This window comes from Choloepus didactylus, chromosome 9 (genome assembly GCF_015220235.1).
Source record: "Choloepus didactylus isolate mChoDid1 chromosome 9, mChoDid1.pri, whole genome shotgun sequence".
Classification (NCBI taxonomy): domain Eukaryota; kingdom Metazoa; phylum Chordata; class Mammalia; order Pilosa; family Megalonychidae; genus Choloepus; species Choloepus didactylus.
Window position 1 is genome coordinate 128,747,596 of NC_051315.1, and position 16,946 is coordinate 128,764,541.

The window sequence follows — 16,946 nt, forward strand, 5'->3', positions numbered from 1 at the left end:
CAAAGTAGTAGCTTAAAATTAAGGAAAAGTTTTTTTTATTACAAACTTTAAAGATGCTTTCAGTTATTATGAATCTTAAAGACCTTTAAATAAAAGCATTTAAAGCTTAAAATTGGGTTATGTAGAAAATGTGTGAGGTCAATTGCAGCCACACCGTGTCCTCCCCAATCTTAGGGTGGAAGGAAGGGACAAATCTGTCTTTTAAATAATTATGTTCTTTCTCATGAAGTACGTGGTATTTGGGAGATATATATATGTGTATACATATTTAAATATACATGTGTTTGAATACGCACTCTTATTTAAAGTTCTCAAGTCACAGACTTTGACTCTAAAATGAAGTCAGATGAGAGCTTGAGACACAGGGAACAGTGACGAGAGAAGGATCCAGCGCCGATCTGCCTGGTTCTCCATGTTCCCTTACCCTTGGTGTTCCCAAAGCTGTTATCTTATTTTTTTCCTCACACTTCCACTCTCCCCCGAGGTCTGCATTTCCGACCAGAGCCCGCAGCCCCGGCCCCAGCGCCCCAGCCGGAACCCCGAGGTCCCCGGGCAGCACCTTCCCCCAGCCCGACATCAGGGGATGTTGAGGGGAAGGCATATGGGACAGCGGGCAGGACCCCCACTTTTCCCCCTCTCGGATGAGAAGATGGAGCAACAAGGTCTCCTTCAGTTCTTTGAAGACGGCCTTTGTGACTTCTGTAATGGGAAAAATCCTTGTCTTAAACATAGAACATGAAGGTGAACATGTTATGTGTGAACACACCTCGAGCTCTGGGAAGGCTGCGGGCGCCTGGGTCCCCGTCCCACCGCTCCTGACGCGTCCTGTCCCTGCTGCTTATTGCTAGGCGCTGTCCCCCGGGCCCATCTCCATCCCACCCCTGCCCTCGTCCCCCCCACCCATGCCCTGACCCTTCTCTGCAGCACCTGCACAGGCTTCCTTCCTCTTGAAGGACGAAGGTCCCCTGTCGCAGCTCCCACCTCCGGAGCCCAGCCTCCCGCAAGACTGGCCTTGGGGCGGTGTCTGTCTGCCTTCTGTATGTGTTGCAGCCACGTACCCAGCACAGCTGTCATCCCAGAAGACACTCCAGAAATACCTGTTAAAGGAATGATACAAAACTGGCAGTATCGTTACCGGGAGTTGCCAGTTTCTCATACACCCTCTCACAACAACCAGAGTGCCATTTCGGTCCCACGGTCATAGTGGTGGTGATGGCTAAGCCTGTGATGCTTCCTCTGTGCGAGGCCCTTGGGACAGGCTTCCCACGATCATCTCGTTGACCCCAGCAGCCACCCCACGCTGTGGGACCTGTTACGTTCCCATTTCACAGAGGAGGACGCTAGGAGCTTGCCCAGGGAACTCAGTTAGGAAGAGGCAGAGCTGGGATTTGAACCTGGAGTTCATGCTTGTAGACAGCGTGGCCCGGGAGAACTTCCTGCAGTGACAGACATGTTCTCCATCTGTCTGCTCTGTCCAGTGCAGGAGCCCCACCTGTGGCTCTCAAGTACTTGTGGGTCTGGTACAAGGGAGGAACTGAATTTTTACATCTTAATTTAAAAGTTCATTAAACTTGAATTGCGATAGCCTCGTGTGGCTGCTGCTCACCCTTGAGACACACCTGATCCTGCAGCCTGTGTCCCCCAAATGGGACCACCCCCGTTCAGACCCCGTTGCGGCATTGGAAGGTGTTGCACGTGGAGGGTTCTGCGAGAGCCCATTTATTGGTTGTTACAGGCCTATCACCGAGGATGCCCACAACCAAAAAACCCCATTTTCTGCTGGTATTTCGGAAGCTTTTGATTTTCTGAAACAAGCGCACAGAGGTGTAGGAAGGAGGTGATCACGTTACAGGGCAGCCTGCATCATCCGTGTGCCCAAAACTAAGTGTCTTAGAGTTTGCTTGAATTCACTGAACAAGTCGTTTCCGTCTCCTGGGTTAAGTACAGATGTTAACGATTCCGGCCACCACGGGGTGGAGGAAGGGTCCTGTCCCTGCCCCGTGGGGCAGGATGCCAGCTCTGCTGCTGACCGGGCGCCCTCCTGCCGGGGAAGCAACGGCGGCTGGTCCTTGTCGGATCCCACGGCAGATCCCTCCGTGCCGAGGAGTTTTCAGCGTCTGCAGAAAGTGCTCCTTTGTCCTGCAGGGCGGCCTCTGTGCATCATAGGGCTGTGATTGTTTCCCACTCACTGCAACACGCCCAGGACAGTTGGCCCTGTAGGTCAGTGCCTTGGGGACCCGTGCTCCACTACATAAACGGACCTCATCAAATGACATCATAACGAGCCTCAAATGGACTCTTTATGTGATTGTGCAATAAATTTTTTGGAATCTGTCCGAGAAAAAAGCCTCAATGTTTGCTTTCTTTTCAAGAGTGGTAGTGCCTTGCCTTCTGTTTTCTGAAGTTATGTTATGGTTAGACAGTCAGTGGCTCATTGCAAATGGTGCTGGAGTGGAACCCAGTGCTGCTTCCTCAAACGTGTGTAGCCGCACACGCGTGTTGCTTACTTCAGTGGAAGGAGTAAATATGCTCCGGACATCTTGCCTGTAGAGCGGGTGTGGTGGTTAAGCCTGTGTGTCGGCTTGGCTAGGTTTTGGTGTCCAGTTGTTTGGTCAGGCAAGCACTGGCCTGATTGTCCCTGTGAGGCCATTTCACGGATTACATCATGAGTCAGTTGATGGATCTGTGGCTCATTCCGTCTACAACCAACAAAGGAGAAGTCCCATCCAGACAGTTGAAGGCTGAAAAGGGGCAGCTGATTTCAGGAAACAGAAGAATTCCATCTCCCCTTGAGCCAGCCAGCGTCTCCTGGGGAATTCATCGACACCTTCATTGGAGTTCCCAGCTCGCAGCCTGCCCTACAGAATTCCAACTTGCCCACCCCACAGTTGCAGAGCCAATTTCTGTAATAAATCTCATATTTACATGCGTATGTATGTATATGGTTTTCATTTACTTGGAGAGGACTGAGAAATGCAGGGGGCATTAGCCAAAGGTTTCTCTTGAACTTGCGACTGGGATGTTTACGAAGTGCCTCGATCTCCTTTTCAGCAAACCACATGTTGAGTAGGTAAGTGGTGGAGTGTGGGGGTGACAGAAGAAATGAGTTTAAAAAGACACCTTGCTCTTTCTCCTCTTGCAGTGTAAAAATGCCACGCATAGGGCCCCAACAGTTCACCGTACTTCACAGTAGATGCCGGTGATGATGGTGACAATCTAGACCCTCTGCCGTCTCATGGCACATGGTGCTTTAAATCTTTAAATCTCAGCTCTCTGGCACCTCCGTCACCTCCTCCTGTCCCCGCGATGCTGATGATTCCACTCTCCGCCGCTCCTCCAGTAGAGCTCCTTGTATTCTAGGGGAGCTGTCCAGCTTAAAAAGCAGTTCAATCCCTGCCTGACCTCCTCCCCACACTGTCAGTTGTCCATTCCTGCCAGTGTTTCAAATTAAAATGATGTCCAGATATGAGGGTCCATGAGCTGGCCGTTCAAGCCCGGGAAAAAACCTTCCCACCCCAACCCCAAGATCGACTGATTTTTATCCTTCTAAGGGTTAAGCTAATTCTTCATTCACATCTAAAAATAAGGAATATCACTATGTTGTGCAAGCAAAGACTGCAGAATATTTGATTTTGAGCATTTTCATCCTCAGGAAGGAGAAACTAATCTTAATTAAAAATTTAATTCTGTGACATACTGTTTTGGATTTTTCTCAGCATGAAGCTGACAAACAGCAGGTGCCCCTGAGCAAAAGAGTAATTAATAGGTAGAAATTCTCAGACTGTAGAGGCCCGAGGTAAAAAGAACACGTGTCGAGGCAGGAGGGAAGCGACTTTGCTGGGGATCTGTCCACATTGTCTGCCTCAAACCCACGTGTGGCGCTGTCCCTGCCCTTCAGGAGTGGTCAGTGTCAGAGAGCGGCCCGTGTGCGGGTGAGTGTAAACTGGTGTTCAGTCACGAGTCGGCCTGTGAGCAGAGACCAAGGACTTGGGCGTTAGGGAGGCTTCCTGGAGGAGGTGACATCTGAACTGACACTGGCCCGTGGGTGCGGGGTCATCTCAGGGAGCGACCGAGGGGGAAAGGCCTTGGCGTGTGCAGACAGCGAGGCCTGTTGGGCTGGGTAGGGGCTGCTGCACCAAGGCCAAGCAAGGAGAGGGAGGCGGAGAGGCTAGACGGCTGTGACTGCGGGTGAGGGAAGGAGAAGGGAGGCCATGGGTTTTAGTAAGTTCACTGACTGAAGAGTGAGAACGGGTGAGGTCAAGATTAAGTGAAAGGCGGACTCTTGGGATGTGATGTTGCTCAGCCATTCCCTGCACTGGGCCCTGGAAAGAGAAGGGGATGGATGTTAAAGTAAAACCTACAGGGTAGAACCTGTTTCCCACAGTCTCATGCCAGGGATATTCTTCCCTGTGTTTGTTTTTCTAGTTGTTGGCATCGTCATCTACTTCACCAGCTACAAGGGATTTAGTCCTTCCACCCACCCACCCATCAGTCTAGTGTTTACCAGGCATTAGTTGGGGCTCAGAACTGAAAAGTGCAGAGATTTAGAGCCATTGTCCTCCCCATACCATTTTTACCTTGGCAGTAGCAGAGACTCCCTCTGGAATGTTAGGGGTGGAGGGGGGCACTTGGTAGGAGGCAGGTAAAGGCCGCTCTGGTGATCCAGCAGGTAATGCTGAGGCCGCACTGATAGGAGGGAGAGAGACTTGGGGGGAAAGGGGCTCTGTGACTTCGGGGTGGCCACAGGATAGCCTCCAGGTCCTGGTCCGATGGCCAGGGCCGGCGTGGGGTGTCGTGGGCTGAGGTTTGGACACTGAGTCCCAAGCCGCTGTAGGTGGCACAAGGCCGCATCCGAGGAACGCGTTTAGTTCTTGCGGGAGTTGGGTGGGGACGTCTGAGGGCTGGAGGATGAGGGTTGGGAATCGGCAGGATGCAGATGTGAGAAACGGAGGGGAGCCAGTGATGTTGGGGAGGAGCCCGTGGGGGCCTCCGGGTGTCAGGGACGGGTGGAGGGAGGGGGGAGCCCATGTGGGCCAAGAGGGAGCCAGGGAGGAAGACGAAGAGGACGTCAGCAGGTGCCAGCCGTGGGGACAGTAGGGGCAGGACAAAGGCAAGTGGTTTCCAGATGGAAGTCCTTGGTCATTCCGGGCGGGTTCCTTGCAGCAACAAGCATCAGAACTTGAGGTTGTTTGGAGAGGGGCGGGAGGAAGGTTAAAATGCGGAAATAGGGAGAGCACAAGCGCTATTGTGAGGGCTGCCCGGTGGGGAAGGGGAGGCAGGAGGCGCGTCTAGGCTGGGCGTCTCTCTCTCTGTCCTCCTCCCTCCCTCTCTTTTACTAAATTCATTTGATCATGCTCACATTCAAATAGGAGAGTTCCAGGGGGAGATCAAGATTAAAATACAGGAGAAAGAGATTTTTATAAGCAGCTTCCTGAAGAAGACTGAGTGGGGGGAAGACAAGCCAAGGCAGAGGGCCCAGCCCACCTGCAGCCCAGGTACGTCACCTGGGTTGCAGGACACTTTTCCTGAAGAAAGCCATGTGAGGGCAACATGGCTGCTAGGGTGCTGGCGTTTGCATCCATGACAACTCTGCCGTGCCAGAAGGAAGGGAGGCCGTCAGGCGCTCGCAGACCACCCCGCCCTCCTGGGTGGGCTGCCTGGCTTGGGGCGAGCTTTGCACCCCCACCCTGCCCCCAAGTGCTCCAAAATCCTACCGCAAATTCACCTTTTCTCAATGGAACACATCGGAATGTCCTTATTATCTCCTTGTTTCTCTGCAATGCCATCATATTCCAAGTGACCCGATTTTACCTAGTGCCTTGCACGGGGTACTGAAGGTGGTGTGTACCACCTGTGGCCCGGTGGGCTCAGTGGCCCTTCTCGGATGTAACCGGCTGGCCGGTTGTCTGAGAGGATGCCGCGCTGTTGACGGATGAGAGCGTGAGGTGGTCGTGGAGGTGGAGGTGTTGTTCGATACTTAGCTTGATGAGACGCTTTGGGGCCATCTCGCCGGTGCTTGCGTATGGTTTGTTTTCAGGGTTGCTGTCTACTTTAACCTCCCTCTGTTGCAGTTGTTCCAACAGTGGTTCACCTGCACTGAGGTGTGTCTGTTTCTTTGTTCCAGGGCATTGTGGGTAACCTGGCCAGTGGCAAGTCCGCCCTGGTGCACCGCTACCTGACGGGCACGTACGTGCAGGAGGAGTCTCCCGAAGGTAGGCCGTCCGCACGCCCTGGCCAGCCTGCTCTCCAGTTCTTAAAACTTCTCCTTAGCGTATCCTAAATCCTTACTTTGATATATTGTGTGTCAAGAAAGCAATAAAAAACACAAAGCAGGAAAAAATCCTTAAGTAGATTGCTTCTTCTGTAGTATTTTTTAGCAAACCAATTATATTCACTTTGGCATTTGGAGCAATAGAGTAGAACCGTGAAATGCTGTTGAATTTGTTTGTTATGTCATGGTTCTATACCCTTTCAAATGTTAATCCAGTTACTCTTTTAAATATTGTCAGACATTTCCCTGATCCGGATATTGAGTTTATACAGAATTTGTACATAATATTACATTGTCATAGATAACAGCTTTTCTAGATAATCAGATTTTCAGATTGCCGTCACCACGCGGTTGAGTGTATTTCCCCTCTTAGATTGTATTAGAAACATTTAATAATCATTTTGCATGTGAATAAGATGTTTCTTTTGCCATTAGGGTTTTGCTTTTTCAGTTAACATATCCATGTTTTATTTTTTACTTTAAATAAAATTATGACAGTAATGGTAGGAAAACATTTAAGCTCCTGTGTCCCCTAGTCATGACTTAGTTCGCAGGAAATTTTCTAAATTATATTTTCTCTCCATATAACCTTTTTAAATCCCAACTCTGAGACACTGAATTTCTGGTTCCTTCTTTTTCTTACTGGCTGTTCCATTCTTTGCAGATATGGACGCAGGTAACTATACATTTTCTTCATGGCAGAGCTTGTCTTGTTTTGAAGAGAGAGAAGGAGACACAACTCTGTACTGTAGTGTTCCCTTCCTTGTTCTGTGTCTCATCCTGTTTTGCTTCATTTTATCTTTTTTTTTTTTAAGTTAAAAAACCATCTCACTCTGTTTTGTCCCTTAGATGTCTCCTTAGCAGTAGTCATAAGTAGCTTCCCATGTTTCCTGTAACACCTGTTGTAGCATTTAACTCTTGTCTTGGTGCCGTGTAACCACCTGGAAAAGGCCGGAATTCGGTGCTGGCCTCTTCTTTGGGTTCTGCTGTTAATTTACTGTGAGAATTTTGCTGTCTGGGTGTACAAGCGTCCTAGTGGCCACATCAGGGAAAGGCTGACTCTTTTCATTTTCAGTACTGAAATGATTTAGGACCTTTAGAGGTTAAAAATGGAGGCTTCTCGTATGCGGGAATAACTGAGAAAAAAGCGTGGCTCGCCAAAGAAACATGTCTGGATTGTAGGAAATTGCATGATTTGGAGAAGAGAGAATGGGTTTGTTTCCCCCTTGATCTTTTGGGATCTGCCCCAGGGTTGCTCTGGTGTAGTATTTGCTCCTTTATATCTGAGAGTGGATTTTTAACCACCACAGTTTTGATTGCACATAGAGAGTCCTTCCGAGCTTTTCTCTCGGGTTTCCTCGTTGTCCCTCAGGGCTGGCCATGGTGTGAGTTAAGGGCAGCTACTAGCCGGGGGCTGGTTACCCAGCTGCAAGTGAAATGACCGCCTCGTCCAGGTCTGCCTGCCTTGGTGCCCTTGAGCCCTCCGGCCGGTCGGTCTGAGACCCCAGACCCTCCATCTCGGCCCCTGGTTTCCTGCTCCAGCCACTCCCGATGGGGCCCAGGTGCTGGCGCTGGTGGCCTGGAGCCTCTCTCCCTGTGCTGTTATTTTGTTTTTGCAGCTTCTGCTGTTTTCCTCTCAGCCTTGACAGTTTGTTCGCTAATACCTGGGCCTGAGTCCTTTGCCAGGCGCCTCGGGCCCTCCTGTTTTGATTAACAGAAAGGGATTTATCCTGAATATTCACATTTCAAAAGTAAAAATTGCACCCAGTGGGACACCCTCAACCATGATAACTGACAGCCCTCACTTCTTTGATTTTTTTCAAGTAACACCTTTTACTGTCCATAGGGTTTTTTAAATGTTACTTTGAAGGGTAGCATCATACACCAGGACATGAAAGTATATCCCTTTCTTTGTCAGCAAAGGGGAAATATCGGTTTCCCCTCAGTGGGGCCCCCTGCCCCCGGGCTCAGGAGGGTCTCGTCTCCCACCTCGGGCTCCCTCTCTCCACCTGCTCCCCTGCCATTTGGCTCCAGGCCCAGGTGATGACCTGAGCTGAGAGTGGCTGTCCTCCCAGGTGTGCCCAGCACATGGGGCCCAGGGCTTCCTGGGGTACCAGTTGGTGGATTCAGGGGTGGCCTCATGCTCGGGAGCCCCCGGCCCCAGCAACTCCTTGTTTCCCAGGGGCCTGCCCCTGCCTGGAATGGAGAAGGGTCCATGCCTCCCTTAACAGCCCCAGGAGCAGTTTCCACTTCTGTCCCCGTACCTGGGGGAGTCTGCCAACAATAGCAGGAGGAAACTGCACATCCTTCTGAAAGAAGATGAATGAGAAAAGCTGGGCCTTTCCCAAAGCCACCGTCTTGCCTTACTGAAATTCTCACTCATGGTGGGAGAGCCTGGAGCTGGAGAGGGGAGGAGCTCAAGGTGATGAATTAACCTGAACTTTCTAAATTGAGAGCCTTCATGTAAATGTTCTGGGGTTGGAATATAATTTACCGAGTGGTCGCCCAGGGCTGTGGCAGGTAGAGGCTCCAGTTGTCCCCAGGTGAGCAGGAGGTAGGTGGAGCCAGTGGGAGCCAGCGTGGCCTCACCTGTCACCCAGATGCAGTTAGAGCGGGGCCGGCAGTGACACCGTAGCTGCCAGGTTGAGGGCACTGGGCTTGTCAGGGGCTTCTGTGATCTCTGCCGGTTCCTGTTGTTATTGTCACCTTCCAGTTTATCCTCCTCTTTTATAACTGCTGGAGTGAGCAGCTGCCTCGCAGCCATACGCAGTAGCCGCTCTGTGTGAAGGACAGGTTGACACTTGTGTGTCTGTCTGTCCTGCCTGTTTAGATAACTCATTGGCACTTTTCTGCTCTTCTTCATATCTCCAGGTGGTTGATTAAATAAAATGTGTAAATATCCTTTAGTGTTATTCCAACTCGTGGGATGGGTGGGAAGGGCTCTCCTGGGTTCTGGAGAGTTGTCTCCCAGTAGAAGAACCTCCGGTGCAGGACAATCTCTAGCCTTTATTCCTCTGCACTTTTTATCAGATAGGTTTTAGCTTAATTTCAGAGGATAACCTCTGTTGTGTTTTAATTATGTGATGTATTTTTTGTTGAGGCAAAGAGAGCTGATTCACAAGATTCAGATCATTTTGCACATGTGATTCAGATGAGGAAAGGCTCTCATCACGTGTGCTTTTTAAATTAGCGAATTAGTGCAGAAGTAGGGAACTGAGCAGGGAGCCTGTGATCCGTGACAGGAATCAAAAGTGAAGGTTTTGTTGAGGCAGATATCCTTTTATCATGCGCATGTGTGCATCTGTAAACATGCTCTCCAGGTAGGATATCATTATGCGCGTGAGTATGTTCTGGATTAGAACTCGTGAAGTTGCCCCATCACTTCCTTCCCAATACTTTTGGGAGCCCTGCTGGTGTCAGGAACTTCTCAAAGATTAGATGACTGAAATGTGACCTTCACACCTCTGACAAAAATTTCACAGCTGTCATTTGCTTTCAGTAAAGAGAATCAGATGAAAATTACTCTTTTTCTAGGAGTGCCCTATTAATGGCTGCTAATTAGAGTTGTGAGTGAGGTTTTGAGCATGTAATTTGAGTTCCCTTCATGAGTTTTGGTGTTTAATATTCACTCCACATCCTGCCTTCCCTGCCACGGACTGCATGTGATCACCATTCAGTTTTTTTTTCGGTTGGTAACTCTCTCTCTGCAAAAACAAAGAAAAGAGAAAGAAACCCAGGTTGTCCAGTATGAGGTGGACCAGCCCTGAGACATTTTACCCCTTGCAGGTCAGGAGGTTGTGCTGTTCCAGAGAGTTCTTGAGTTTCAGAAGTGAGTGCTCGCTCTGAGACCTCACTGCCTCGACCCCCAGTTTGGGTAAACCCTGGTGGCCCTTGTGCCGGGGCCCAGCTGGGCTCTGCCGTCTTGCTTTTCCATCCGAGGGCCGGCTGCACTGGCGTGGGAGCAGAAGATGCTTGTTCCGTGGCTGCGTCTGGTGTGACAGGACGTTCCCGTCTCCAGTGCTTGTCTCCGATCCCGAAGTCTGAATCATCCCTCCTCTTTCATAGATCTAGACCAAAACGCACGTAAATCCTCGACACTGTGGTCACCTTTGTCTTGGGCTGTGGGATGGACAGGCATGTTTCTTTGATAGTTATTTTTTACGCACCTGCTCTGTGTCGATCAGGACTGTCAAAGGTAGAGAGGCAGAGTCAAAAGAGTTGTTCCCACTCTGCATGAGTTTGTAGCATCGTGAGAGAGACAAGAACGAAAAACCACAACCATATAGCCTGGCGTGGTCGTTGCTGAAATGGAGAGGTCCCAGCTGTGTGCATGGGGTGCAGGAATGAGGCACGCGCCGTGGTGAACGCGGAAATGACCGCGGTGCAGGGCTGCCTGCTAGTCAGAGGCTTCTTAACCTCTCAGAGTCTCCGTGTTCTCATCTGAAAAATGGGACAACGATGATGATACTAATGATGATGATGACTAGTATTTACTAGGTGCTTGCTGCGTCCAGCCAGATACTTTCCTGTTTCATTCAATTCTCGGAGCAGTCTCCTGGGATTCAGCCCCCGGCCTGGCCTGGCGCCGAGCCCCGCTGCCCTCTCCCAGGGCCGGGCACACTGCGCTGTCCTTGCTACATTGTAACTGTCACTGATGGAGAAGTTCCGTCATGGTGATGATGGGGATGATAGCTTTGGCCTGGGTCATGCGAAAACCTTTCCTTGGCCAAGGTGAGCCTAGTTATAATTCTTGCCTCTCAGTTTCCCTGGTGATCAGAATCCCCACTCCAGGAAGCACTCAGTTACCCATGCACCCGTTTTGATTCCTCTTCCTTTCCACATTCCCTTGGCCATTTTCCTAACGTTGAATCATCCATCAGCTTTGTTAACACCTGCCATCTTCTTGAATATTAAAGCGTTGCTCCGGGCAGGGAAACATATTTCAGGTGCAGCTGCCAGATTTAACAAATTAAAATACAGGAAGTCCAGGCAAATTTGAATTGCAGATAAACAATACTTCTTTAGTAAAATTAATTCCCAAATATGGCATGTGCTTATTTAACCTGGCAACCCTGATTTCAAGTAACTTTATGTCTATCTGATTGCAATCATTTTGTGTGGAATTGTTTGTATTGCAGTCTTGATATTTTGGGGGCAGGTGGCCCATGATCAAGGGCAGGCAAGAGTTGGGGAGGGTGGGCTGCAGGTGAGCTGTCCGCCAGAAAAGAGGGCAAGAAGGTCATGCCAGCGAGGAAGCCCGGAAGCTTGGTGGGGACAAGCCAAGAGCTGTAACGGAGTTTGAAAATCAAAAAGCGGTTATTGAGTTTGACAGCCCAAAGACTATTAGACTTGGCAGCCTTGGTGAGAACAGTTCCCTGGAGCAGTTGGAACGAAATTAGGTTTCGTTGGATTGAAGAATGAAAGGTAGAAATTAAGGAAGTGGAGACAGTGGGTGCAGATCACGCTATTTAAAAAGTCAGTGGCATGAGTATCTCCTGCAAACCATGTTAGGGTCTGTCAGGGAGTTTAAATGATTTTGTTACTCTGCTGATGTCTGTTTCTGGCAGTCAGAAGGAGTTGGTATTTTTCCTTTACAATTAAGAAACAAAACAACTGTCAAAGAGTTGCCTGAACAGTTTTTTTTTTTTCTTTTTAAGGAGTTTTTCAGAAGAGAAATCATTTAAAAAATCATTTTTGGGTATTTTTCTACAATGATAATTATATAATCCTACTGTTATTGTCCAGTTTTTAAATTAAGACTCTAATGCTTGAAACTGGAGTATTAGGAAACTTGTTTTCATTTTTGGCCAGTTTTTCAAAATTACTGTTTTTTTTCCAAATAAATTTTCTTTTGAAAAGAATAACACAGCATATTCCTATAAATATAAATATGAAATATAGAAGTATTGATGAGTCAAATTATATGTGTGGAAGGCATGCTTTTTTATTTTTTCATTTTTTTTTAATTGATATTGTTCACAAACCATACAATTATCCAAGGATCCAAAGTATATAATCGGTTGCCCACAGTACCATTATACAGCTGTGCATCCATCACCACAATTAATTTTTTTTCTATTTTTAGAATATTTTCATTACTCCAGAAAAGAAATAAAGGCAAAAAAAGGAAACTCAAATCCTCCCATACCCTTAACCATGCCCCCCCTCCATTATTGACTCATAGTATTGGTATAGTACATTTGTTACTATTGATGAAAGAATGATAAAATACTACTAACTGTAGTATATAGTTTGCGGTAGGCATATTTTTTTTCCTATATGCCTCTATTATTAACTTCTAGTTATAGTTTCATACATTTGCTCTAGTTCATGAGAGAGATTTCTAATTTTGTACAGTTAATCATGGACATTATCCACCCCAAGATCCACTGTTTTATACATTCCCATCTTTTAACCACCAGCTTTCCTTCTGGTTACATACATGACTCTGAGCTTACCCTTTCCACCACCACTACACACCATTCAGCACTGTTAGTTATTCTCACAACGTACTACCATCACCTCTGTCCACTTCCCAACATTTAAGTTCACCCTAGTTGAACATTGTGTTCATAATAAGCAACCTCTCCCCATTCTTTAGCCTCGTTCTGTATCCTGGTAACTTATATTTCATGTCTATGAGTTTACATATTATAACTAGTTCATATCAGTGAGACCCTGCAACATTTGTCCTCATGTATCTGTCTTATTTCACACAATATAGTGCCCTCAAGGTTTCTTCATCAACCCATTTTTTTGGATGGTTCTGTTCACACACCATACATTCTGTCCTAAGTAAACAATCAGTGGTTCCCTGTGTAGTCACATATTTATGTATCCACCACGATCACCACTGTCTATATAAGGACATCTCCATTTCTTCCACAAAGAAGGAGGAAGAGTCAAAGAAGGTAGAGAGAAAAAAAAAGAGAGGGAAAAAAAAACATGACAGCTAGGAAGCGACAGAAGGAAAGATAGCATTAAACCAAAGTAGAATAAAGAGTCGGACAACATCACCAATGCCAAGAGTCCCATACCTTTCCCCTATGCCCCCCCTCCCCATATGCATTTAGCTTTGGTATATTGCCTTTGTTACATTAAAGGAAGCATGATACAATGTTTCTGTTCATTATAGTCTCTGGTTTGCATTGATTGTATTTTCCCCCCAATCCCACCCTATTTTTAACGCCTTGCAATGTGGACATTTGTTCTCCCTTATATGAAAACATATTTGTACCTTTTATCACAATTGTTGAGCATCCTATATATAACTTGAGTTATACAGTCCCAGTTTTATCTTTCCTCTTTCCTTCTGGTGTCCCACATGGTCCTAACCTTCCTCTTTCTCAACCATACTCACAGTCATCTTTGTTCAGTGTACTTACACATTGCTGTGCTACTATCTCCCAAATTTGTGTTCCAAACCTCTCACTCCTGTCTTTTCCTTTCTGTCTGTAGAGCAGGTAATCTTGTTGACAAACTCTGTCATTGTCTGCTTGTCAGAGAATATTTTAAGCTCTTCCTCATATTTGAAGGACAGTTTTGTCGGATATAAGATTCTTGGTTGGTGGTTTTTCTCTTTCAGTATTCAATATATCACATCACTTCCTTCTTGCCTCCATGGTTTCTATTGAGAAATTTGCACATAGTCATATCAAGCTTCCTTTGTATGTGATGGATCACTTTTCTCTTGCTACTTTCAGGATTCTCTCTTTATCTTTGATGTTTGGTAATCTGATTATTAAGTGTCTTGGCATAAGCCTGTTCAGATCTGTTCTGTTTGTGGTACTCTGCGCTTCTTAGATCTGTAATTTTATGTCTTTCATAAGAGATGGGAAATTTTCATTGATTATTTCCTCTATTATTACTTCTGCTCCTTTTCCCTTCTCTTCTCCTTCTGGGTCACCCATGACATGCACATTCTTGCATTTTGTGTTGTCATTCAATTCCTGGAGACGTTGCTCATATTTTTCTATTGTTTTCTCTGTCTGTTTTTTTTTTGTGTAGGCTTTCAGGTGTTTTGTTCTTCAGTTCCTGAGTGTTTTCTTCTGCCCCTTGAGATCTGCTGTTGTATGTCTCCATTGTGTCTTTCATCTCTTGTGTTGTGCCTTTTATTGCCATGGATTCTGCCAATTGGTTTTTTGAACTTTCAATTTCTACCTTATGTACACCCAGTGTTTTCATTATATGCTTCATCTCTTTTGCCATATCTTCCCTGAACTTTCTCAATTGATTTAGCATTAGCTGTTTCAATTCCTATATCTCAGTTGAAGTGTAAGTTTGTTCCTTTGACTGGGCCATAACTTCGTTTTTCTTAGTGTAGGTTGTAGTTTTCTGTTGTCTAGGCATCTGGTTTCCTTGGTTACCCAAATCAGGTTTTCCCAGACCAGAACGGGCTCAGGTCTCAGAAGGAGGCAGTAGTATCAGGTCCCCCTGAGGGTGTGTCTTAGAAGATTGACACACCCTGTGAAGCCTCAAGCCACTGTGCTTTTCTGCCCAGCAGGTGGTGCCTGTCAGCCTGCAGCTCCAGACTGGTGTAAGGAGTTGTGGCCCATCACTGCTTTCCCCCAGGCTCTGGGGTCTGGTTCTGAATGGAGGGCGAGTAGTAGGGCTGGGCACTGCCTTTTTCCTCTTAGGGAAGATACACCCCCTGGGGAGATATCATTTGCATTTGAATAGTCTCTCTGCCTGTGCTGTCTCCACCCTTGTCTGGGTCAGAGTGCTGGAAACTGAAAGTGGCTGAGGCTTTCTCCACTGAGCCAAAAAAGGGACAGAAATCCCCCCTTCAGGGCCAATCCATGGCCACCCTGTTTCACCCATCAGCCAGAGATAGCACCTAGTCCTCTGGGCTCCCCCTATTCCCAAAGAGGTCCTCCGGATCTCCAAGGTAAGTCGTCACCAAAAGCCTCTCTCTGCTAGTTGGAGATTCTTCGCTTGTATTGAGCAGTCCATGTTTGTTAATTAAAACTTTAGTTGGAGCTGGGCTGAGCTGTATTCTCTTGCTTGGAGGGTGCTGCTCTCTAGCACCGCAAGACTGCAGTTTGGGCTGTGGGGGGAGGGGCTCTTGGCTCGGGTCCGCAGTTTTTACTTAAAGATTTTATGCTGCGATCTTGGGCATTCCTCCCAGTCCAGGTTGGTATATGATGTGTGGGTAGTCATGTTTGTCCCTCAGTAGTTATTCCAGATTATTTGCAAGTTGTTCCTGGTTGTTTATTAGTTGTTCCAGGCGACTAACTAGCTTCCACTCCTCTCTATGCTGCCATCTTCTTCCGACAACACTGTTGGTTTCTAATCTTGTTAGGGAAATCTCACAGTACTAGAGCCTGACTTTCTCCTAAAAGATCTGCATTAGGGTTTGGGGGGCTTTATGGCTTTGAACTGCCGAGCAGTGGGACTCCCCTGGGGGACTGGAAGTGGCTTCAGGGGTGCCCTTCCTCGGTCTCCCCGATTGTGCCTCTCCACCTCTGCAGAGGTCAGGGTGAAGGTCACCGGTCTCAGGCACAGGGGAAAGAGGAACACGTGTCCAAGGGCCAGAGGACTTCGGAGGGGAAGGAGGCGCCCTTACGGGTTCTGTCTGCCTCACCCCAATCCCGAGGGAAGCTGAAGGGGAGGGGGGGAGGGTGGTGGGGCAGGTGGCTGTGCCCCTTGTTTCCATTTGGAAAGGCAGAGGGGCTGAGGGCCGTGGGGCGGTCCCGGGCTGAACTTGGAGCAGTTCCTGTAGGAAGCTCCCTGGGCTCAGGGAAGCCAACTCCTGATCACTGCCTTGATAGTCTTGGTGTGTTTCCCTCAAGGGAACGGTGTTCCCAGTCTCTTTCTAAGGTGAGACTAAACCGTCTCAAGGATTCTGAGTGGAAGGTGTTAGCGTTGGTGTAGATGAACTTAAGGATGTCCGTGGACCTTCCTGTGATTATAAGAGGAGCCACCCTGAGCTAGCTTTTCAAGGAATTACAGGCTGCTGCGTCCAGCTAAAAGTGCCAGAATGAGTGAATGGTTTTGAGAATGTTCTTTCATCTGAGTCTGATGTCAACCCGTATACAGTTGGGAATGAAGTGAAAGGAAGCCACAAGCCTCCCTGCTGCTGAGGCGCAGCTGTAGCATCACTGCCTGCCGTGGCGGCCGGAAGGGATTTGCAGAGAAGGCCTTCCCAGGAGTGACTTAGCAGTTGACTCTGTCACTCTTGGGTCTTCAGATCTCCATCCACCACGGACTGTTCCTTCAATGAATCCATCTTTAGCTTCCTGTTGGGCTCTTACCCAGCTCACATTTTTGAGCAGAATGGCTCTAGCAGCCCTGAATCTTTCCAGGCTGACAGCCAGCCAGTGGGTTCCCAGCCAAGAGCCTCGTCCTGTGGGCTGTGGTCCTGGGAGGTGGGCACCTTCACCCCCACCTGACTCGGTGCTGCTCCCCATCTTCCCAGCAGGGGCTACACACAGGCTGCGGCAGCCTGGAGTGTCTCACATGGGGTCCCCCCCCACCCACCCGAAAACTGGAAACATGGACCTGTAACTTGAATGTCTGGCCCTGCAGCATTCGTTTTGCAAATATAATTGACCCAGATAGTCTGAGAATCTAGGCAAGGAATCAGAAAATATGCTCCTCTAGGATGCTTGTTGACGTCGAGGATGGGGAAGCCAGTGGCCGTGCCCAGATGGAAAAGGTACATGGGATATTTTTC

The 16,946-nt window shown here is 48.0% G+C and overlaps 1 protein-coding gene across 1 annotated transcript in view; it reads left to right on the plus strand.

Moving 5' to 3' along the window:
* AGAP1 (ArfGAP with GTPase domain, ankyrin repeat and PH domain 1) overlaps positions 1-16,946 on the plus strand; it is a 434,418-nt gene that overhangs the window by 34,360 nt on the left and 383,112 nt on the right. Inside the window, 2 exon segments of the mRNA XM_037850014.1 lie at positions 6,125-6,212; positions 6,936-6,947. Of these exon segments, the coding sequence (XP_037705942.1) occupies positions 6,125-6,212; positions 6,936-6,947 (100 nt within the window).